Genomic DNA, 25,323 nt, shown 5'->3' on the forward strand with positions numbered 1-25,323 from the left:
TTTCCCCAGAGCTAAAACAAAAACAGCAGAAAAGCTATAGCAGCAAGGTGGGTGTTTCTAGCAAGAGATGGCATAGCAGTGGGAGTGCTGGCTGGCTGATGGGGAACACAAGGGGTGAGCAGACAAGCGAGTCCAGGTAGGAGTTTCTGTAAGAAATGCAATATAATTTCTGCAGCTTGCTAATGTGCCAAAGCAGTTCAGAGGTGGCCTTTGCTTTTTTTGCACTGCAGATCCTCAGGACTCTGGTTCAAAAAGCATTTGGTGAGAATATCTGATGCAATTTCAAAGGACAGATACAGGGGTTTTTTTGTTGTTGTTGTTGCTGTCATTGTTCTTGATCGTGAGGGTGATTTTGTTGTTTGTCTTTTTTTTTGTTTAATGAAAAAAATTAAACAATTGGCTTGGAAAACAAGGAGAAGTGCCTGAAAATAAACAATGGCTTGAGGAAGAACAGTGTTCTGAAGTACTAAGGATGTGGCTAAGTTCAACTCAGTTACATGAGCTACAGAGCCATGCTGAAGGCAGTTTAGCAGCATACTCCAGGGGTATAAACCTACCAGCATGATGCTAACGATGGCCTGTGCCTCCAGAGCAGAACATTTTTGTTTCTGGCTTGCTGGAAATCCAAGTGGAGGAGGCCCTGGCTACCTGCACGCACATCTGTGAATTCATACCCTAATTGGTCCTATGGTGTTTTAGGGGGCATACAACATTGGAATGCACTCACTGGGGTGGACTTGTCACTGCTGTCATGATGACATGATGCTGCATCTGGGCCTCACACAGGCTGTCAGGGTGCATATCTGCTTGCCGTCCTTCCTTCTGATCCATAAGTGTAAACCCAGCTCTGCTGAAAACCCAGTGACTCTTAAAATTCATATAGGAGCTTTGGATAGTCATGCTTTGGTGTTAACTAATTCTTTTGCTACTTACCACAGCTGTGCTGACCTACAGATGAATGAAAATAAGATATTTTCCCTGAATCTCTCAGGAGAAGCAGCTTCTTATGGCCTAACCATGGGTGATTGGATTCCGTATACTGAAATCACATGGCCAATATGTGTTCTTCAGGCCCATTTGTTTTTTCTAAGGCATAATTACTATTCTGTATGGGTTTTACCAGGCTTGGCAGGTCAGAAATAATATAAAGGCAGAATTGTATGTTTCTGAGGTAGTGTTTTTCTTTATCTGAAACATGTTGTACTTTCCAGAATGTGTTATGAGGTGATAAGCAAGGAAGGATATGCTGTGGAGGCAATTAAACCTGGGTGCAACTGTCAGGAGTGGTTCCCAGGGTGTTCTGTCCCCCAAATCATGCCTGAGAGATGCCTTGGAGAGCATCTGTTGGTGCAGTCTGAACCCATTCCTTTTGTCCCTTGCCCCTGCTAGCGGCTCTTCCCAGGAATATGGCACTGGAAGGAGACACCCTGCCACAGAGAATCCAGACACAGCAGACAGTGGGCACCCTCAGAAGTTATAGAATCATAGAATCATAGAATCACCAACGTTGGAAAAGACCCACAGGATCACCCAGTCCAGCCATCCACCTATCACCAATAGTTCTCACTAAGCCATGCCCATCAACACAATATCCAAACATTCCTTGAACACCTCCAGGGTCCAGCCCATTCCACTGCCCTGGTGCAGATTGAAGCCATTCCCTCTAGTTTTATCACCAGTTACATGAGAGAAGAGACTGACACCAGCTCACTACAACCTCCCTTCAGCAGTGTATCACAGAGCTGCGTATGGTTACCAAGGGTGCTTGGGCATATGCATCCACAGGCACATGTTGTAGCCCTTGCTTACTTGTTCTGGTCAAATCATGGGGTTAGTCTCTACTCATTTAAAAATAAATAAATGATAGATAGATAGATAGATAGATAGATAGATAGATAGATAGATAGATAGATAGATAGAAAGGAAAAAAAGCATTGCAGAACACCAAAGCTGAAATCTGAGTAGATAAATCTATTGTTTTACTTGTTTAACTTGGAGTATCCTTTATGCTTCTGAGATTTTGTCTAGATTGGAAGAAGACTAAAATTTGTTTACTCTGCTCGATGCACAAAGCAAGTATCATCATTCCAGTTTTCTTTATTGTGAAGCTGAGCTGAAGGGATGGGGAGATGAAGGTCTCTGGCTGACCAAAATTTGGAATCCCCAGCTGCAAACAGAACTACTACTGCTGGCAGCTGCTCCTAATCTGGGGATAATATTTCAGATTTAAAGCCAGATGTAATCATTACTGCCACCCCAACCTCCTCTTCAGCCCTCTGAATCTTTCTACCTGTAAACAAAAGCTTTCAATTACAGTCGATAGAGAAGCAAGAAATCTACCCTCTGTAGCCTTTGCTTTTTAAAATTCTCATTGGCCAAGGGTTGTCTGAGATTCTTATGTTTTTCCAAACAGTTGCTCAGGCTTTTCCATGTTCATCATTTCAGATCTTTTTGTTGCTATTGTGCTTGTTAGATTGGGATATAACAAACTGTTTTAAGGTTTTGAGCGTATAATTGGCTCTCTTGTTGATCCAATGAAGTCAAACTAAAACTCTCATTCAAAACTGTGAAAAGAATACCTCTAATCATTTATGTATTGTGCAGCCATAGAGGAAGATATTTGCTTTATGAAATGCCTTTAATTTACAGAGCTGTAGTTCTGTTCATGGAAGACAGCATTCATGTCTGTCATATATAATGTTCTGTTCATAAAAGAATAGATTCATTATAATTGTCATACAGAGGTTACAAAATGGAAATGGAATTAAAACAAAACAATGGAATTCTTAGTAGAATTAAAGCATAGCTGTCAGTAGAGTGAGTCTGGAACCAAGGTGGTAGGAGAAAATATGAGAAGGTATAATAATTATACTGCTGCACTGAACTAAGGTGTTGTGCTTGTCAAAATACTGCAGTGAATTTGTACATTTATAAAAGTCATACTATTTCAGATTTTCTGTTATTTAGTTTGGTTCTTTTGATAAAATTTCAATGCAGGATGAGTTAAAACGGAAAACTTAATTCCATTGACGTCAGCATCACAGTGCTTGAACCAGCAATTGAGTCTTTGCCTTCCAAAGAGCCAGAACCAGAAGGGTCTTAGGGCAGAAAAGAGTGATACTGTGACATGAATTATTTTTTTCCTGATTTGTTTCTGTGCATGGCTTTCCTACTCAACTTTTAGGTGCTTGTAGCTTTATGGATAGTAATAATATTATTGTGATAGCGGATATTAGGAGTAAGCATATATTGCCAAATAAAATACTTCATTAAGATGTGCCCAGTCCAGCTGCCACTCAAGTCAGTGGATCACATCCTATTGATATTTGTAGTAGTTTAGTTAACTCCACGATGGAAATTTTCTCTTGGTTACCAAGATCCATCACTATTTTCCCATTTTTTCTATACATAAAACCTGTGATATTTATACAGCAATTTTACCAGATGGTTCTTGAATCATCTGTTTTCAGTGACAAATGAAAAGACCAGAATCATACATAAAGGCTGAATTAATCTTTGTAATTAAATGGAAAATTACTTTGCTGTGAATGATTTTAGCTTTCAAAAAGTAGTTCATGCTATTTTTTCAGCAAAACGTAATTGTATTAATGCTTTGTATTTTTGTTTGTTCGTTTGTTTGTTTGTTTAATTTTTAAAACTTGAAAATGATCTTCACAAACTTATGGTGAGCCAAGTTGGTATACAGAAGACCTGTGTTAGACTCATGAAATTTTGTTGGGAGTGAGACACATAGAGATTTTTGTTTATTTATTTATATTACATCAAGTTTTGGCACTTTGTGTCACTAGCAGGCCTACAAAGTAACAGAGTTTGACTCTGATGGGCAAAAAATGCACTCTGAGATCTCACAAACCATTTGGTGTCAAGTGAAAATTTGACTAGACTTGAGTGATGAGCTGAAACAGGTGTTTGTTTCTGCCTAAGCAAGTTGTTAAGAGTGAAAGGCCTTTTGTTGCTTTGTCTCTGTAGGAAAGTGATCTGTGGTGTTCACATCATGACAAAAAGACACATTCATGATAAAATCTCCACTGTGCAGATGTCAGTGGTAGATCTTCTTTGCATAATCATTGGTGGAGGGAGTAGCTGCCCACCAGGTCTTCTGCATTGGGGACTGTTCCTAGCTGCTTGTGTAGAAAACTGTTATTATGAATTACTCCATAGTTTGCTGCTGCAGTGCATCACCCCCTGCAAGAGCCTCTCACTTTCAGTGATGGGAGAGGAAGTCCTAGGAGATGAGTTTCCTCAAGCTACCCAACAGCCTAAGCTATGCTTAGTATTGAACAGTACTTGGAGGAAATGCCCCATCAATCCTTTTCTTCCTGTACATGTGGTTACTTAATATGCAAACTAGTGAGAGAAATCAAATGAGCCTTTAAACAATAAAATGTTGTGCGTGATGCATTTATGATGGATTCATGTGCAGTTACCACATTCTTGGTTCCTGTAAATTTGTCACATTTCATTTGTTTTGCCCGTGCATGTGCACACTTCCTGGAAGGCTGATCTTTTAAACATACTTCTAATCCTATCGGGGAAAATACTGACTTGATTATCAAAGAACAAGCCAGTCTTAGGAGGGCTTTTTACTTTCTAGTGTTTTATGAATAAGGAGTCTTCAAATTGCCATTAAGCATTATTCAAGTGAATAGAAAAGCTATCCAGGGAAGCAAGACATTTCCAACATGCAAATTTAGAAACCCAGTCTTAGCAAGATGCTTTCAAGCTTATCTGCTGTGTAGATAAGTTGTGCTCCACTAAACACTGTGTTTAGCTGAAAGGGTTTGGACCTAATAACAAAGCTGTTGGGAGGAATCTCAGTGGAACAATTCCAAGGGATTTCAAAGGGCTTCCTACGTCATCTTGGGAGTTTTGCTTTGACTATAGGTAGCAGTCCTCTCCAACAGGAGCCCCACATACTTCACTGTTGTCATCAGGGAACTTACTGATGTGCTACAGCATCTTGACCTCCTGGTTGGCCTGCATGGGCTCTGTGTGCCTAGACTTCATTCTTAGTGTTTGAAACAGTCTTCTAGAGGGACGTTCTTAGTTCTTCTGATCAAGTAAGCTTATTTATCTCTTTCTCCCATACCAGCATGTGCTATGGCAAGGAGATTTTGTCTGACCATGGGAGAATACCTCAGAAGGAGGTTTCATTGTCTCATAAAAAACAGTAGGACCAACTTAAGATATATTTCTTCAGTGGGAGAAGAATTGCACTAATTTGTCTGCCGTCACCTCTTTCTTTGAGTGTTCTCAAAATGTTCCTAAAGGATGTTGTTCATTTGTGATTTTCCAAAAATTTCAGTGCCAAAAGCTTTGTTTCATAATGGTATTTGAGTGTGTACCTACGTTTCATGATAGCAAATTACCTTGATATGTTAGTAACAGTGTGCTGTTCTGAGTCTTTGTTATTCCACATGACTGGTGGAACATTCATGAAGGCACAAGAATTACACTGCTAGTAAGAAGTTCTACCTTAGAATTTAGTCAGACTTCTGCAATGCTTATCATGGTAAGAATTTCTAAGTAACACATACAGTAAAGTAACACTTTTCCCTAAATATATATATAAAAAAATACAGACAAATTTAGCTATTGTTAAAACATCAGAGTACTAAGAACAGCATTACTTTCTGAGTTTACTTTCAAAATACTATGAGACAGGCTTTGTTATTTAACAGGGTTTTATGTTTACTCTATAGCATAGTGTCTCAGTAGCATCTGACTGTTTTTCCACGTGCACGGGAATCTTGAAATTATAATATCATTGTCAAAGATGCAAAGCAAGAGTTTGTGTAACTCGACAAGTGAAATTATTACTCCTGAATTAGCCTGGTTAGAACACAACTCTTCTTCCTTTTCTAATTCAGTATGGCCATAACAAGACTAAATAATTTAAATACAACTGAAATAAAAAATTAATATTAAATAATATTATGGACGTGATATTTAAGTCAACCTACATAACTCCTGCTATTAAGGAGCCTGGAGGAGGAATTATCCTCATCCTTGAAAATGGTTAAGGAGTGGAGTTTAAAAGAGCTGAAAACTGGCTCTATGCTGCTGCTCTCACTGGGCTGCTTGGAAGAATAGACAGATGGGTGTGGCAGATATTCCACAAGGACTCCAAAATGTCTACGTAGGGAAGGGAAGATGAATGTGTTGTGGTTATAACCAGACAGTTACCACAGTGGGTCTGAGGACAGTGTCCATCTCTACTTCTTTGAGCAAGAGTGCTGCCAAATCCAGCCTGGCTTTGTAGTCTTCTGTGTTTACAGCCAATGATACATGAATCTTTTTGCTTTCATTTCTACAGCAGTCTAGAAAGTGAGAGGATATGCTATATTTCAAAAAAATTATGTTCTTTTACGTGCTCAAATTCAATTTTGGATTGACAAAGTATTGGCTAAATCATGTTTGAAATGGCATTGTACTGATAAAGTTAGTTTTGCAAGTTGCACTCTAAACTGTTCTTAAAATATTACTCTTCATAATATGAGTTAATTAAACAGACATAATGTAAATACCAAAGTGTTAAGCGGTCAGCTAAGTAGATTCGACTTAGAAACTACTTCAAGTAATTCAGATGATGACTGGAAAACATGCAGAACATTAGAGATTCACTGAATTTGTTTAAGCAGCTGACTTAATAGAAACTAAAACTGATGAGTTTTGCACTTTGCTTTATCTAGGCTAGTGTAAGAGCTAGGACTGGAATACTGAAAATGGAAAATGAAATTTTCCAGTCTCTTGCAAAAGTTCTGTCAGCTAGACCTGACAGCACCATCAGCAACAAAAGATAGACACTCTTGATTACATAGAAACTTGCAGATGAATTGTGCTCTCTCCTCTCTTTCCCTTTTTTTCTCCCTCAGGCATTTAAACTATCTTGAAAGGCCGCTGTACCTTCTGAAAAACTGAGAAAACATTCAGCTGAGAGTTAATTTGGCTCATTTCATATTTCCTGTTCAGCATTTGTCTTCCATTGTGTTTTTTTCACTGGGGATATTTGCATGACAATGGGATCTTTCTTGCTTAAGAGTTCATCTGTTCCCGCTGCTAATTTCCCACCTGAAGTTGTAATCTTCTATTTGAGACATCTTAATTATCTCAACCGCAATTAATTGTGATGTCACAAGTGGAGGATTATGACTTTAGGTTGGAAATGAGATTGAGAAATTGAAGGAGTTTCAAGAAGGTAATAGGTTTTTCTTCTCAAAAATGAAATAGAAGAGAGATTTTGTTAAACCAAGGCAGTCCCTATCAGCTTTCTTACTGCTATGGAACAAACGATCCTTTCTTGTTGCCTGTGGTCTTCATGAGGGGCTTTGTTGTATGAGATGCTGTGGAGGCAAAAAAAAGGGTAAGGATTTTAATGTGGAGAAAAGGGGACCTTCCCTTGAGCTGCCATCCCATGCAGCAAGAGAGAAGCAGAAGCTGGTGGGCCAGCTACCAGGATCCAGGATCTGCTTGCAGACAGAACACAATGTTGATATTATTCTTGTTTGTTTAAAGCCCAGTCAGTTTGTTGCATTTTGTATCTTGCAATATTCACTTGTATTTAGGCATTTGACTTTCCAGACAATATTTCTAGAAGTGCTTTTTGTGATGGATGGAGGAAATCCCAAAATATATGAGGATAAATTAAAGTTAGTTTCCCAAAAACATATGAAGTGAAAACTTTGTGCTACCCTGAAATATCATAGCTTTAATTTATTCAATGGCTTTGTCATATTTCACTTCTTTGTATGTCATCTTATCTTATATTCTTCTGCTTTTCCTTTGGAAATACACTGTTTTCACAGCAATGCTCTGTGTCTGGGTGACCTACTGCTGTTTTTGTAAGGCCATTGCTAAAGCTGTTTATATCTTTATGCTATGATTTATGAAGTGGCAGTGCTCATCTGCAGCTGCTATTAATTCACATCAGTGTGTTTACGTGGATTACGCATAAACACTCGGACCAGTTCATGACTGAAAAGGAATAAAACAAAATCAAAGGAAAGCTAAGTGGCTAGCTTTAACACCATTAATGATGTTAGCAAAGGCTAAAGGCTGTAAATTAGAGGACTGAAAGTAGAGGATGAACTAAAGGTCAGCCCATGTGGTTTTAGGAAAGTAAAATGTCTGTCAGAAAAATGTTCACCCGTCCTCAGATGTAAAGGGAAGTGATTGTCAGTGAAATCATGCTGATTTGCTCTTGCTGGGATCCAGGCTTAGCCATATCTGTGAAATAAATGCATTTTAACACTTGGATGTGTACCAGCTGCTGGGCCATAGCAAAATGGCACATTTCCTGATGCTTTTTGGAAAACATTGTAAAAAGAGGCATTTCACCATTTGATTATCTCAGTTACCGGTAGCTGTTAAGAATAAGATTTTTGTTTTCAAACAGATTGCTGTAATTCTGCAAAAACTCTGCAGGTGTCAACAGACCCACTGTGATAATCTGACCATGTTGTGAAATGAAACTCATTTGTGTCACTGAGTTTACCTTGTAGGCAAGTTGGTTTGAAGTTAAATTAAGATGCCTTCAGAGAGACATAATACTATGCAGTAGAAAATAATGGAAAACAAAACAAAATAAAAAAGCCAAACAACAGCTGAGAAATATTTATACCTGCCAATTCTTTCTTTCCTTTTTCTTTTTCAAAGGCAAAAGCAGTTATGGCAAAAGTGGGTTACCCTCAGTTTATAATGAATGACACATATATTAATGAAGACATCAAAACAGTAAGTGTCAGACTTGCAGCTTTCTTCTTTTACATCTTGGGACCATTCTTTGCTCTCTTCTACTGCCGTCCAAAATCAAAGCTTTTCTTTTGTTTTGCCCCCATCTGGGTTTCAGCTTGCTTGGTTATTTTTACGCTCTAATGCCTAAAACATCAATGATTTTGTATTGAAGTTAGATGGCCATCATGCCAGATGGCAGTAAAATTTACCTGGGTGCAAAGAACCTTCCTGCTACTAACCCTGTTTCAGGTTAAGAGTACTTCAGCACAAATTTTGTATTTACTTATAAAAACAAAACAAAAACATATCTCCTCAAGGTAATGGCCTTCAAAAACCAAGTGCATTCTTTTGTCTGAAGTATCACAATTGATGATTCCAATATAGTATAGGCTCTCTGCTCTTTCTCCAGGCTATGAGTTTTCTAAGGTTGCTGATTATCATGTCTTCAGGCCCTAACTGCTATACAGCCCTATAGTAAGACATGCTGGACAAGGATACTGTTGAGACCTCAGACCTGAGCCAGTATTTATTCAACTTAAAGACATCCAAAAGGAAGATGATAAAGAATAATTTTTTATTTTCCAAAAAAGTAATTGTGTCGTGTGTGATGAATTGTATTACTGCAAGTCATAGGTAAAGTGGAACTACAAATTCAGTCTTGAACCACTAAAATCCAAATAGGGATAGAGTTACTTTGCCAGAGAACATGAAAGAACACTAAAAGAAGGCATGATTTATTGAGGATCCTTGGAAGAGCCAACTCTACAAGCTTAGTCTTTGTCTATGGAAAAGTAAGTGAGGTGGTGCTGTGCAGCCAGTGCAAAGAGACAGAGGATGTGACCAGCTTTACCACTCACAGTATGGAAATATTTACCACAGATAAGTAGTTATATCTATTATTATTAAGTAATTGTTAATTACAATTGGAAAAACAGATAAGTTTGATGTATGCCTATCTCACAAGTCCTAATATTGCTTAAAATTGACAACAGTGATTTCAGCTGGAGTTATATAAGACATTAGAATACCTTTTTCTTGCATGGTTAGTTGTGTGTGTGGGTTGCTAATAGATTTGGAGGCTTGTGGGAACGTGGAACCCTATGGCTGTATGAGTTTAATGGTAAAAAACCTGTAAACAGCAGCAGAATCCTCCAGGGGCACACAAAACAAAGCATTTGCAGTGAAATGCAAAGCAGAGAAAAAGAGGCTTTTTTACTGTCTTGAAAGTGGTCTTAAAATGAACTTTTAAGAATGAGGATAGTTTTAGGTTGGATATTAGGGGGACGTTCTTTACTACGAGAGAGGTGAGGTGCTGGCACAGGCTGCCCAGAGAGGCTGTGGGTGCCCCATCCCTGTAGGTGTTCAGGGCCAGGTTGGATGGGGCCCTGGGCAGCCTGGTCTAGTATTAAATGTGGAGGTTGGTGGCCCTGCCTGTGGCAGGGGGGTTGGACATTCATAATCCTTGAGGTTCCTTCCAACCCAGGCCATTTTGTGATTCTGTGTGACCTCTTTCCTTAAAGAGGCTGCCTTATAATAACTGTAGAAATGTGCAGTCTGCAGTTTGTCATTGGGTGGTTCTGATTTCCTCTGCTGCATCTGCCCAGGTAAAAGCTTTTCTGACATTCCAGTAAATCCAATTACCATCCATTTCTTAAACCAGTATCACAAAATATTTATTCTTTCTATCAACTGAAAATTTAATTTGTTTGATCACATCTAAAAAAAGGAAAAATGTGGGGTTTTTTTTGTTTGTTTGTATTTAATTAAAAGTTCTGATTGTTTTGTCAGCTCTTGTTTCCTTGGTCATGTTCTAAAAAATATCTGTGCTTTGCCTATACAGCTGAAGTTTACAGAGAGTGACTATTTTGGCAATGTATTACAAACTCGCAAGTATGCAGCCCAATCTGATTTCTACTGGCTTAGAAAAGAAGTTCCAAAAACAGAGTGAGTAGACAAAAGATAAATTTTCATACTCTTTTAGCAATGTTGTAATTTATGGTATTTAATTTATACAATTTTATTGTAATAGAATTATAGGTGTGGCAACATATTTCAATAAAAATGATTATGGGCAAAAAAAAAAAAACACAAAAAAACCAAAAAAAACCAAAAAAAAACCCTAAAACAACAGTTACTCAGCAGCTCCTGTGGATATTTTTATCACAGAATTGCTTTTCTCATTAAGTTCTATATATTCCTATTCTGTTGCACAATGGTCATATGCTTGCAGCTAAAACTTTTAATTTAATGAAAAAAAAGAGTAATTGAATCTCTGTTAAAAGTGGATTATGTGTCTTGGTCACAGTTAGAATTTGGAATGGTACAGTGGGGATTTATGAAATAAATTTCTATGAATGGAACTACTATCAAGAAATAATATTATTATTAATAGCAATCAGCACTGTTAGTTACCTGCTGTTGATAGCAATGTTACAGATTAAAGCATGATTTAATTTACATATGTTATATTTACTGATTTGTAACCCAGAGAATACAAATTGTGTCACATACAATCATCAAATATGTGAAAGAATCAGTCTCTTTTCTTACTGGTGGGTAATCAAATCCTTAAAATGCAAATTAAAACCTAAACAGAAATTAATTACTCTAATCACGCTACTTAAAAATGACTCCTCCTGCATGGAGACCTTAAAATCAGTGCAGCTGCTTGGCTTCTGTGATGCAGTTTCCCTATGGCTCCAGAAATGCTTGCTCATATTGAACTATACCTTGTTTTGAGGATGGTAGAGGGTGCCAGCAGGAGAGGTATAGCATGCGCCTGCTTAGAGCTTCATAATTTGTCCTGTGTACTTGAGGGGATGTTTATAGCTTATTTTTAATGGTGGGTTATATCTTGTTCCACTTTTCTCTGATGTTGCAATTGTTAACCCTAGTGAAATATAGCACTTGCTTTTCAAAACCAAGAGAGTGTTGAGGTGCTGGAACAGGCTGCCCAGAGAGGATGTGGATGCCCCATCCCTTGGGGTGTTCAAGGCCAGTTTGTATGGGGCCCTGGGCAGCCTGGTCTAGTATTAAATATGGAGGCTGGTGACCCTGACTGTAGTGGGGAGGTTGGAGCTTGATGATTTTTGAGGTACCTTCCTACCCAAACCATTCTGTGATTTTATGATTCTTTTTAGAAATGGTACACAGTGGCCTCATCCTCTGAGCAGAGTTGAGGCAGCACAAACACAGACCAAGTAAATTGATGGCATGATGCGAGATGTCCCCTCTAAGGGACATTAGTGGTCAGGTAATCCCCATTGTGCACCTCAGGGGCTGTAATCTAAGAACGGTCGCATCATGTGAGTAAGCTTAAAAAATGAAGGTTTTACTCTACCAAATGCCGCAAGATTGACTGCTTCCTCATCCTTGTCTTTGCTCTCTTATTTCAAGTGTTATTTAATAGAAGACCTTTCATCACCTTTGTCTTGCCCTTAGGTAGATCTGTTCATGTCTGCTTTTGCATTTTCCTTTTCTAAAAAAAACTAAGGAGATAAACAGGACTAGTGTCACAAAGTAGCTCATCCACTGAAAGTGGAATAAAAGAGAATCAGTGATCCCTTCTGCTCTGTCTACAGTGTAAAGGGGAGATGGGAATTCCTGGTGGAATTGCTGTCCCTAAGTGTGCATGCATACAGTACAGGGAACAGACCCATCCCAGGCAGCTCATTTGCTGGGCATGTCTGGGGACCCCTGGCCTGAGACATCCCAATATCTTGTTCATCATTTCTCCTTCACCAGTACAGCTACATGCTCTGCTGTTTGTGGGGACCAGGGCTAAACCCACCTGGCTCTCAGCCGTGGTGATTTCTCTTGGGAGGTTATTCTGCCTCTACATATACTTGGGGACAGAAATGAGATCTGAAGGTGGTGTGCATCTGTTGCTGTGTCAGCTGAGGTATATCAAAGCATAGAGATCCATTGCCAATGCTAGTAAAAACACAATTCCATGTTTTAATTTACTATAACAAAGATAACTTTGATCAGTCTGCGGTATAACAAAGGTGGACTTAAAAATATCAGATTGTGCCACATTTTGATTATCAGATCGCTTCTTTTCCCTTTCCCTTTCCCTTTCTCTTTCCCTTTCTCTTTCCCTTTCCCTCTCCCTTTCCCTTTCCCTTTCCTTTTCCCTTTTCCCTTTTCCCTTTCTCTTTCCTTCTTCTTTCTCTCTTTTTATTTTTATTTTTAAGTCTGTATCATTCACTGAATTCCACAGATCATTGGTCTACACTGAAGCTTGGCACTGTGTTAATAGAGAATTACCCTTGGGGATTGTTTCTGTTTTCTTTGTTTCCTCTTTTCCCTTGTTAAGTAGCTTTTAGCAAAATATTTACATTTAGAGATAGATATTATAAAATGGTCCATGTTTTCAAATAAGAAAAGGAGTATGTAAGGAAATAATGTCTTTTCTTTACTACCCTCTTATTGCCCCCAAAAGTGAAAAACTGTATTCATTTAGCAGAAAGGGCAGATTTCTCAGCAGTCAAAATTGACTCTTTCATCAGTATAATCAGCTATATGGAAAATCAAAGTGCTGGTTCACTTAGAACACCAGGGAAGCACCATCAGAGGGACAGATGGAGGAGCTGAGAAGGCAAAGGAGTTCAATAAAGAGGAACGTGCATTTCAAAGTGGAAATAGTTATTCTGGAAATACAGCACTTTTGTAATGTAAGAAGCAGAAAAAATCCCTCAAACCAGGAGTATTTATTAAAATTCCTTCTCTTGTGTTTCGCTCCCTCCTGACCTAGTGGTCACTTGGCTTAGAGCAAAAATGGAATGGGGAAGTATTGCTCTGGCCGTCAATGGAGGGATGCATAGGAAGACATTTCATGCCAGCTCTTTCTAAGGAGATGTGATGTCATATTGGGGTGCCCAGAGGCTGGATACCCTGAAGGCACCCCAGTCACAACACCTTCCTTGGATACTGGCCGTGATCCCAGCAGCTGGCTGGGGAGCTGGCTCTTGTCTTCACAGCCATCTCTTTCAAACCAGAGAGTAAGTGCTAGTATCAGGACAGAGATGTACAGGAGGGATTAGTGGCAGCAGCTGAAGAATATGATGCCTGAAGCAGTGCCAGTTGGATGGCCAGGGATGAATGGAGGTGACAAGGCTGGAAAGGGAGAGCACAGAAGGGAAGAGACCAGGTGTGAAGGCAATTACCTTAATCCAGATGAGACATGACTACAGCAGAGGGAGGTGAAATGGAGCCATAGAGGAGAATTGGGGTTTCAGTGAAATTTATCCATTCTTGGAGCGATATATGTTAATATGTGTAAATACTCGTGTATATGTAAACATCTTTTTAATAGTGATTGAATCTATGCTTCTTAACACCTATAGCATAATTGCCCATAACAAGAAGTCAGAGAACATTTTGGGCATCTCATTACATTGTTATTATCTTTTTCCTTTGACATCAGGAAATATCAAAGATTATTATTCACTCAAACCTCTGTGCTGACAAAGGACACACATGAAGTGATCCTGGATTTTCTGCAAGACTTATTTCAATTTTTCAATCATACTCAGTTGTTTGTCCATCCTGGCCCTTGGTTTCTGCAGAGAAGGGCAGTTTTTGGATGTGCTCGGCTGGATGTGGTTAGGGACACCACAAGAACTGCTGGAAAGGAAAGGAAAGGAAAGGGGAAGGGGAAGGGGAAGGGAAAGAGGAAAGGGAAGAGAAAGGGAAAGGGAAAGGAAAGGAAGCAGGCACAGAAGATGCTGGTCAGGCTGTTGATTGCCAGAGAGCTCTGAGCTTAGAAATCCTGTGGGTGGTCCTGCTCTGGAGAGGAGAGGCCGGAAGGAGCCTTTTCCTGACCTCCAAACCTCAATTTAAGTAGTGATGTGGCACTGGAGGCTGGGCCCAGCCTCTCCATCCCAGGCCTGAGGGAAACAGATGGCAGCTTAAAATGGGAGGCTAATCCTTTATTTTTGTACAGGCAAATATATAAAGTTGCCTGACGGTGTGAACAGGAAATACACTATTCAAAGTTACCTTGTAGATGGCTTCCTCTTTAGTAGATTTTTCTTTGTTGCCTTTTCTTATATTTTGAAGAGATTTTCCAGATGCCAGCTTCATTATCAACTCTGTACCAGAGTTATTTGCTTACTCAAAAAGTAGAGGGAACAAATTGAAACTTCTGTTCATGCTCTGCAGAGAATTATAGAAATAAACTTTTTCTTTCATTGTGAGGGTTACCAGTCAACACTTTACATGGTTGCCAATGTAGTGTGCTATGTTCTCAACTCAGGATGGAAGACATGATGAAGAGAGCTGTAACACAAGCCTAGCAGAGCATCTGCCTCAGTTGTTAATTCAGTGAAAGATTTTTTCCACAAGAGATCTCAGGTTTACAAGTAACAAGTCTTCCAGGTTATGTTTTGACTGCTACAGAAGTTGGCTGGTACTGTTACAGGACTTCACTCACAGCTGTTTCTCTTTCACATGCTAATAAGAAATGGAAACAGTGAAAACAATTGATCTGTAATTAATGGGAGCTTAGTTTCTGTTATCCTGTCTCTTCTATACTTCTGATAATAGAGCATATGCACTGGCATAGTAACTAGATCTAGAGCAAAATGCCAGGCAACCTGACTTCAAACAGGAATATAAGAGCTATTTCTAAATTTGCTTCACCTTAAAATTTAACATTGACAGATACTTATTACAGCTCCTCATATAGTAACTTGATGTATTATTAGTTAAGGGCAATGAAGCTGGTGAGAGGTCTGGAGCACAATCCTTATGTGGAGAAGCTGAGGAAATTGGGATTATTTAGTCTGCAGGAGTTCCAGGGGTGATCTTATCTCTCTCTACAACCACCTGAAGAGGGGTTGCAATGAGGTGGGGGTTGGCCCTTTCTCCCATGTGACTAGTAATAGGACAAGAGGGAATGGCCTCAAGTTGTGCTAAGAGAGTTTCAGGCTGGGCACTAGGAAATACTTCTCTGAGAGAGTGGTCAGGCTTTGGAACAGGTTGCTCAGGGAGGTGGTGAAGTTACCATTCCTGGAGGTGTTGAACAAATGTTTAGATGTTGTACTGAGGAACGTAGTTTAGTGGGAGATGTTGAGAGGTGGACAATTGGACTGGACAATTTTAGAGGTCTTTTCCAGCCTTGGTCATTCTATGATTCTATGATTAAATCTCTCATTGAAGGCTCAATCATTTCAAGGAACACGCTAAAAAATGCTGACAGATTTGAGGTGAAGTTGTTTGTCTTGTCTGAACGGAAGCAGTCTCTGTTATTTCTGTTCTTTTGTGGAAAATGTTTTCTAGATCTTCTTGAGAATGGCTTGGAGTGGTACAACAGAATGTTGGAGTGCAAATATGCTCTTTGCCAGAGTGTCTAAATGTCAAACATGTAATTCAGCAAGTATACTCTCCTTGTCACTTGAAAACTCTTTCCTTTGTGACTCCTTGGTGCAGCTTCCTATCTGCTCAAAAATGTAACAGATTTCATATTGAGTTGTTCCTGGGGCCGTCTCATGTAACAGTGACTTGGAAAGAATGTAGAACAATTTTACATTGAGAAAAATGAGGCTGCTATTGGTCTGTGGCTGACACCAAGCTCAGGGGACAAGATGAGCTCTGCTGTAGCAATGGTAGAACATGAAGGAAGGAGTAGCCTTGGCATAGAGATGCTGCGATGAGACTCAGTAGCTTATCTACAAGCTACGAGGTAGGTTAATAGGTATCAAAGTGTGACCAGTAGTGGTGTGATGTCCTTAGTTTCTTTCAGGCTAAGTGAGGTGTTTCTGTAATAAAAAATGCATGCATCACAATGGTTAGCTCCTTACCCAGTAGAAACAGATGTAGACTTATCCTGTTAGAGAGAAATTGCTTGTCAGTGAAGAGCTCCTCAACCACTACCTGTGGTATTTCCTATCCTGAATGAGTTGTGGTGAGCCCAGTGTGGGCCCCATGACTGCAACGGCCAAGAGGATGGAGAGGAGATCAAAGCACATCAGTCTGTTTTGAAGTGTAAGTTATCTGCCTCAGGCTCTTCATCCCGTGACTGAAAATGAGGGAATCCTGTAAAACATGCACTTTAAGACGGATTTATAAAAAGGGTATATTTGTGGTTTGGAAGCCTTTTTCATGCTTAAAAGATGCTGTTCAAGGGAGTAGAATGGATGTTTTAAGTGGAATAAACTGTCAGAGTAAGGTGGAAGTTGCAGTGCTATTTGCTCAAACTTCAGTGAAATCCAAATTAAAGTACTGAGTGTTTCAGATGTGCCCCTCAGAGGTCTCTTTGTCAAAAAGTGATGAGTCTTCCAAAGCTACTTCTAAACCAGGAGACCAGGTAACCACTGTACAGGTGGCTGGCTGGAATCCTTAATGATTCAGCTAATCAATTCTGTGAACAGACTTGAAATTAAAATATAGCAAATGACAGACCCTGATATCTTTTTCCCTTCTTCATAGGCATTCTTTCTCAGATACTCCACTATCTCATTACGTTACCTCTAATATTTCATTCCTTTATTAAGGAGGAAACAGAAAACACAACAAAATAAACAGCCTCCCCAGCTCCTCCCCTTCAGCATCTCCTAATAAGCAAAACTGAGAAAATTATCTGTGGCAACTAGAGAATCCAATGTGATGGATGATTAAGGTATTTACATGCCATCACACTTGGCTTTCCATGGTTACTTTTCCTAATTGCTGCATTGTGAAATAAGCTTTGAACATGAGAAAAGCAGATAAAGTTATAGATAAAAGACAGAATGCTTCCATTCTGAAGCTCTCGCCTTTGTTGTATGGTTTCCATGAGGATGTGAATTGCCAGGAAAACCGTCAGGATCTGCAGATCACTAGTTCATTTGATGGTGCTATTTTAAAGCATAAATCATGGACTTGAATGTCACCAACATCACATATTTTCCATGTTCCGATTGATCTTCCTCTGTCTTGCTTATTGTTGTGCAGCTGCTATCTCTTCTCTTTAGAAGAAAATTTCCAAAGCATTTTCATTATATTTATTGCTCTTGAGCCTTACAAAATTTCTGAGTAATGTACTGCTGAAGACATCAGGATTTTCCTTCTTGGACATTTACTACAGTTGTTTCTAATTTATTATGAATTAACAACTAATTCTCATTATCTTTATTACTTTAATTTTATTTCTTCATTATAAAAGTATAAGCTGAAATCTTGGACTCACTGGAGTCAGAATTTTCTCAGAGGGGATTTGGATTTTGCTAAAGTCTACTGAGATTTTTCTACTGATGTGGGTGAAATCACTGCTAATGCAGATGAGCTTAATGTAAGGAGTTCCATAAATCCTGTTTGCATTTCAGATCAAGGTTTCCTTCCAGTAGGTCTGGGAAATCTAACTTTGAGAAGTAGTAAAGTTTGTTTTGCTTTGCAAAATGTCTGTTTATGGGCATGCTGATATTAGTGTTTGCTGAGTAGGGTACAGACAGTGAAGAAATTTATTTCAGACTTAGGTTTCCAGAAACAGTGATTTTGGCATCATCCTAATTGTACAAGTAGCTGCTCAGCAAAGAGTCTGAATCCACTTCAGGTGCTTAAAAAATGCTCTCTAATTTCAAGAGGGAGTTTCTCCACACATGGTTGAAAGAAAGATATAATAGAATTGGAAAGGGTTTTTACAGCTATCAGTGTTGTACCTCCGTTGGGTGAAGTTGGGATTTCTGTTTGTCAGAACAGCAGACCTCACAGGCACAACTGTCACTTATAAGTACAACATATTCTGCAACAGAAAGCTTAGCAGTCTCTCACTATGTGAACTTAAAGCCATTAAACAATAGATTTCAATGTTCCAGGAACTGTAAGTAGCACATGTTGAACTGGAGAAATAATTAAACTTTAATAAATCCTAGATCTTTTATATTTTTGCATCTTTACACTGAGTTAACTTTTTGTCTTTGCTCATTGTATTCAGAGAGATGTTGAGGTGTACTGACAGCTGATTTCTTCTGCTCTCACTACAGGTGGTTTACGAGCCCAACTACTGTCAATGCTTTTTATAGTGCATCCACCAATCAGATCAGTGAGTATCTGAATTCTGAGCCTACTTTTCAAGTGTCTGTTTGGAAAATGTATGTATCCAGCTTATAAAAGTATCTGTACAGTTTGTGTGAATGTGACTGACTGTCAGGTGTGGTGAAAATCAGAAATGCAGACATGGTGTTTCAGCTGTGAGACATCTTTAGGTAGGCGATAGTTTTGAAAAAACAACAGCTCCACAAATTGGAATTACTACTGCTTAATGAGTTACCCTGTATAAGCTGAATTGAAGTGACTGCTTATGTACACTCTGTCCATTGTAAGTGTGAAGGAAAACATTAGCTTAAATCACTTTTATTAGAGCTTATACCATTTTCTATATTCTATTTGCTGTGGCAAAAAGATGTGCACGTACACTGCCATAAATATGCAGTAACCTTTTAAGTGACAGGAAATCAGTTTACTAATACTAGTATAAATACAGAAATAAACATTTTTAGAGAAAACTGTGACACAGACCAGAGAACCTAAGAAGCAATGTCCAGTGCAGTTGTTCAATATTTTCCAATGACAAGTAGAAGTATCTGTAGGTAAGTGCTAGTATCTGCTTTTCCCTACTTCTGTAAATTAGTTTTTGCCCCCAAATTTACATTCTTTTGTGTCTATGTGAGCTCATTCATAAAGCATGCAAGATAATTGGGCAGGTCTTTTGACTAAAATTAGTTCTAGGCCTAGACTGCTCCTCTTTAATTAGAGGACTGCCGTTGTTAAGCAGCCATGTTTTTGTCTATTGTTGAAGTGAGCTCTTGAGGTGGGTTTCGCTAGGTTGATCAAAGCTCTAAAGTACATCTCAGAAACGACAGTTGGTTTTCCTGCTAAACTGAGCACTGGTCATCATTGCTCTTTCAGATGTATTGTGTGGATGGAGAGGATACTGTCAGTGCAAAATGAGAGCTGTTGCAGTTACATCTTCTTTAAAATGAGACCCTTTCAAGTTTCAGCAGCATTCATCTCTCCCAGCCTCCCCACCATGGCACATTAGAGAACGCTGCAGTGAGAGGCTGGAGCTACTGAAGCTAAATTTCACACTTGCTGTGTCATGAAACAGAGGGCTGTCAAATGTAACTTATCTGTCACAGATGTGGAGATGACTGTGTTTTTGTATCAGAACTGCAGACTGTCTTATACTGTTGGTGTTTGACCTTGAAGTTTGGATTGTGATGCTTGCTGTCCTTTTAGGACTGTTTCTATGAAGAAAAGGGTTTAGGTGGCTCTTTCTGAACAAATACGGCATTTGCCATACAAATTACATGCAATTGGAGGTGGGGCTTGAAGAAAGGCACAGCACAAGTGGTCTTCCACCAATGACCGCTGTGCTTTGCAGGAGACATGGCCACTGTGAGATATACAGAGAACATTCTTGGGTCTGAACCTGCTGATAAATATTTGTCACGTCACTACCAAGTTCCAATTAATGCTGCTGGGAGGGAATTGTGTTGTGACTAAGACTAAACTTAGCAATTGCAAGCATGCTGCTGTGGTAAGCTGTGTCTCTGGGCAGATCTCACACCCAGGAGTTGTCTAAATACTGTGCAGATGTGTCCTCAGTAGTAATCCACAGCAAGTTCTACAGGGGTTGGTAATGTGCTATGAAAGGCCTAGTTAAACAATATAAAAAACGCTCTTAAAAGAAGAAAATCATTTGAGAACAAAAATAAGCATGAGCTCTTGCAAGTTAAATGTAAAGTGGTGACGTAACAAGACCTCAAAGATTGGAGGAAAGACTTTCTAAGAGTGTGAGAACCAGTTTTGGTGTTTGGCTTATCACTTACATCAGCCATTGCACAGGCAGAATAGATGTGTCAAATGTCAAATAACTTTTTTTGCAAAAGAGCATCCAGAGAGATAAAATAACCTGCAAAGAAACATTATTCTAGCACCTATGCAAAGGAAACTGACTATAACAAAGAAGAGCGTGAACAAACATACAAAATAGTAGGGAAGAGTTAATGTGACTTAATTTTTGCTTTCCTTTAGAAAAGAATCATAGTTCCATAGTCTATTGCAGCTTTTTGGAATTTAACTTGTAAATGAGCTTGGGAAATTACATTTATTTCTATGGAACAATTTTCATGAGGTTCTTTCCCAGTGCTATTAATTAGAAGTTGTCATAGGGCATGAAAGAAAGTCCTTCCATAAATAATAACTAATTAGAGGTGAGAAAAGGGGTAGGAACAAATTAACTGTTTTCTAAATATTTGGAGGAATGTATTACCAGAAGATCTGTGTTGGTCACTTTATTAAGAAACAATCTGAAAAACAAGGATGTTCTCTCCTGAGCAAAGGAACAAATAGAAACTGTGATTCAGGAAGACAGATTCCTCTGCTACTGATTGCGGAATGTAGAAAGTTATACTAGCAGAACTGCCTCGCTGATTCCCAATGCTCTTTTCCTATACATTTCCCTATACCAGAACAGCTGGTTGCTGCTGGAGAGAATGAGCTAGGTAGGCTCTTTGTCTTCTTGAGTGCAGTTGCTTTTCAGTGGGCAAACTAGATTTTAATGTGTTCAAGAACCATCTGTTTCAGCTCTTGGTAAGTGAATTTACTAAGAAGTGGTATTTGAGAAAACCAAATTTTAAAATGCATAATGAAGATTGTTTCTGGAGAGAAGCTTCTACGTTCACTGGAAAAGTCTCGGTTGCAAAGTTGATTCTAAGAATTATGATCCCTCAATTTGGAAACAGAAATGTACTATGTGATATTATCAGCATAACCGCAGCAATTCCAAACTCAATTAGTCACCGAAGGCTTCATGAAACAATTTAGAGAAAAGGCACTGTCTGTGCCTCGAACTGAGGATTCTGAAAAGGAGCAGCCTTCAGGTACCTGCAGAAGTGGAGGAGAACATGGCAGTTCTGATCACTTCTAGGAAGATGCTTTTGTTTTGCACAGGGAGGTCTCTGCTGTGTTCCTGGCAAGAGGTTAATAAATTCTCCTGTCACTATAATCTGTGCTACTGACATATGCATTACATAAGAAATTGCTGCAATCTTCATACAGCCTTCATATAAGGACAAGTTGTTAAAGTTTTTAATGGCATCTTGACTGCCCAATTGTTTGAAAGAAAAGACCTTCCTTCACAGAAAGTGAAAATTAATGGACAGTAGAAACTAGATGACTTAAAAAATGGCTGGATCTGGGAGAATACAGCAAAACATCGATGTACAGCGATTGTAATGAATTCTGCCATGCTTCAGTGCAAACACCCTTTATATTTGCTATTACTTCATTTCACTTTCATTAGTGAACTATTGATAACATGAATGGCCAATAATTCTGTTAATATTTGCAAAGGAGAAATAAGTATCAAGGTAAGATATGCTGCAAAGAACAGATTTATAAAACGTGCTACATATAATTTATCTTCTTACTAAAGTTTATTCCTGATTCTCTCTATACTTGAGTTCTACTTATTTTCCAGTTCTTTTTTCCATTGTCTGAGATTAACAATGATGCATGTTTATAATGGCTGTTACTCACCTAAATTCTAAATGTAATATTCTTAGTATTTGCTAGTTGATTTCCCTTCAATTATAGATACCTAACAAGGACAGCAGGCACCTATCATTGCCTTTAGATGCCGCTGAGGTGTCTAAGTACACTTCGTATAATCTAAGCAGCATGAATACTATCTTTTTTTAATTATAATCACTGGAACACAAAAACACGTTCCCAATGAGAGTGTTTATTTTAATGAGCGCCAGAGCAGTCGATAAATACAAGCTGAAAATAGATACAAGTGATGATCAAAGTATGCTAGATTACTTCTGTTGAAGAGAAGGTTTTCTGAATGTTACTGAAATACTGGCCCCTGAATACGTGAAGGGTGGAAGAGAACTGCTCATTAGACGTTTGATGTATTTAATTTTCTTTCCAAGTTTAGACATACATGTCTGTAGAATATGTCAAAAAAGTAACATTTGTGGGATGTGAACAGTAATGAAAAGTGGATTTACAGTGAACAGAGGAAAATAAAAGCAATGCTCTCTATGAGGTATGGGCCTGAATAGATGTATCAGATAATTAAATACTGTTGATATTATCTCCGTAAGTTTATACCTATGCTTCTGCTAAGTCATATGTGCTTGTACAGTGGTTTTCTAGTGAAAGTCAAGAGGACTCTTTTGAGAGCAGCTTCATTACATCTTAGAGGAAGAAGATATAATCTAAAATAGAATTTAGAAATTATGTTCAAATTAGCATCCATAGAGAAAACCACAGATGAGAGCTCATATCAGGCAGTAAGTATCATCTTCATAGAAAGTGGCATGTGGATATTGATGCTGGCAGCTGGCTGATGCTGTGAGTTGCAGGGGCAAACTCTTATCTTACCTATATCCAGGCAAGCTCTGGCAAACAGCACACGGTGCTGTGGCTAGCAGGGGAACAGGGCATACCATGTGGGACCACTTTTTCTTCCCTTAAGAGCTGGACTAATTGGAAGGTTATTGATGAAGTGGTTTTAAGTGCTCCATTAGTTTCCAGAAGGTTAATGAACACATTCAGTCCATTAATGGACTGAATACTTTTTGAGTCCTGTTATTAAGTAGGCTTTAAGTGTTCTTAAGTGAGCCCTTGTCTTCAATTTTTCCAATTTACTAATGGCCAGTGTTCTCTGTTATTTAATTACAGTCATGGGTGAGATGGTGTATGTGATCCTTTCACTCATTTCTTATCTCTTTTTCCTAATATTCTTTAAAACAGGAGTTTTTCTGAGTGTTCTATTTTTTTAATCTGAGGAACTGGGAGAGTTGCTGCCTTCAAAAAACTTCTTTCTTAGTCCTTTTGTACTCCTTGGCCTACCACTAACCATCATTTCTGTTTCATGATCAGCAAAGGTCTGCTCTTGTCACGTGAAGAGGAAACAGAACCACTAACTGAAACAAAAGTTGCTGAGTCATCTCCTTTAAGGCCACCATTTCTCTTTATCTATTAGTGAATGTATTCAGTACTACTCAGAAATCTACACTTTTTATTCATGCACAGTCTAAAACAGTCACTGTGCCCCACCAGTTTATGTTTCCTAACCTTTTTGTCCACAGGATAAAACTGGAAATTAGGTATAGGATTTTGGTCAATGTTATGTCAGAGTGTTTGACCCTATTCACATTCATATGGGTAGGCCAAAGCTGTCTGAGATGCTTTGCAGGACACTGAGACAGGACTTGCAGGAGACCTTTTCTCTTCAGGGATGGCAGAATGCACGTTCCTAGAACAACGTACAAAGATGTATCAAAAGCACTGGGAAAAGGTTCACTGTTGAAACAGCTCCAAGCCTATGGATCTGTTTTAAAGAAATGTATCCTGCCTTTAATGCTGTTTTTAGGTAACTGAACAGCATCCTCATAGTTTTCATATTTAATTCTTCCTATGTACTCTAAATCCTTTGCTTGCTGACCAGCCATTATTCTTCTGCTACATCTAATCCATTTAAAGCTCTCAATCTGAATTCATTCAATGACTCTTGAAAAAAAAAAGGTTACAGTTTTTTTTTAACTTGACTAAGAGCTGCTAGTACAATAATCAGCAGAGAACCCTCCTTGCCACACAGCTGTCTCCCACATCTGCTATTTATGTGCTGGAATTACCAGCTTGTCAGAAGTTGCTTTAAACAGACCAACTAATTATTGGAAACTGTAAATGCACTGACTTTGAATGAGGCTTCACTAGATCTTTTCTTAGTTAAAAATGTTACGTAATATAAATGAATAATGCAATTAAATTATCTAATTTTAATTCACACTTAGATTTGAACTCCAAGTTTCCTCATGATTTGGTGAGCCATCTCAATTGGTTTTATTTTAGTTTATCCATTATGAGTTTGCATAGCTACAGTGAACTATTAGATGAAATGTCATTGTGTCTCTCTGGAGAAGTAACGCTATTCCCCTGAGTATCAGGTTGTTCATCTGCACAATATGTATAATGCCATATGGTATATAGCTAGTAAATGGATTCATTAATAGCAGAAAACCAACATAAATCTGAAAAAACAAGGACAAACAAACAAACAAAAAAAAACAACACCACAACAACCACAAAACAAAGCAAAGCCAACCAAACAAACAGAAAAAAAATAAAGAGGATCTAAATGTATTCAATTAAATTAAAAGTAGTCCTGTGCAGGTGAATAGTTTTGTCAGAGCTTCAAGATAAGCATAAATTCATAGTGAAGTAGTTAAAGTAAGCTAGATCTGATCCACTGCTTGAAATGCTCTGATGGTTCAGAGGAATAAGAAAGGAGTAAAGTGCAGGAAAAAACTACTTTCCGATGTCCAGACACATGGGGTTAGAAAAGACACATCCTACCTGGAAATGAATCTGGTGAAGAATTCAAAAGAAAGACCTAAAGAAAGTCTAGGGAAAATGTAGGCCCAGTGCTGTATGGCTCAGGGGACCTGATGACAAAGGAAATGAAAATGGTTGAAGTGCTCGGTCTTCATTACCTCAGTCTTTACTGGTAAGTCTGAATTTTGGAAATGCCTGAGACCAGAAGGAAAGTCTGAAGCAAAGAGATGCACCTTC

The 25,323-nt window shown here is 38.7% G+C and overlaps 1 protein-coding gene and 1 long non-coding RNA gene across 3 annotated transcripts in view; one reads left to right on the forward strand and one right to left on the reverse strand.

Annotated features, from left to right (window-relative positions):
- PHEX (phosphate regulating endopeptidase homolog X-linked) overlaps window positions 1-25,323 on the forward strand; it is a 95,729-nt gene that overhangs the window by 51,372 nt on the left and 19,034 nt on the right. The window contains exons 13-15 of the mRNA XM_015885420.2: window positions 8,677-8,754; window positions 10,595-10,698; window positions 18,720-18,778. Coding sequence (XP_015740906.1) covers window positions 8,677-8,754; window positions 10,595-10,698; window positions 18,720-18,778 — 241 coding nt within the window. The remainder of the gene's footprint in view (window positions 1-8,676; window positions 8,755-10,594; window positions 10,699-18,719; window positions 18,779-25,323) is intronic.
- LOC107324988 overlaps window positions 1-25,323 on the reverse strand; it is a 183,359-nt gene that overhangs the window by 17,499 nt on the left and 140,537 nt on the right. The window lies entirely within an intron of this gene.

Source organism: Coturnix japonica, chromosome 1 (genome assembly GCF_001577835.2).
Source record: "Coturnix japonica isolate 7356 chromosome 1, Coturnix japonica 2.1, whole genome shotgun sequence".
NCBI lineage: Eukaryota > Metazoa > Chordata > Aves > Galliformes > Phasianidae > Coturnix > Coturnix japonica.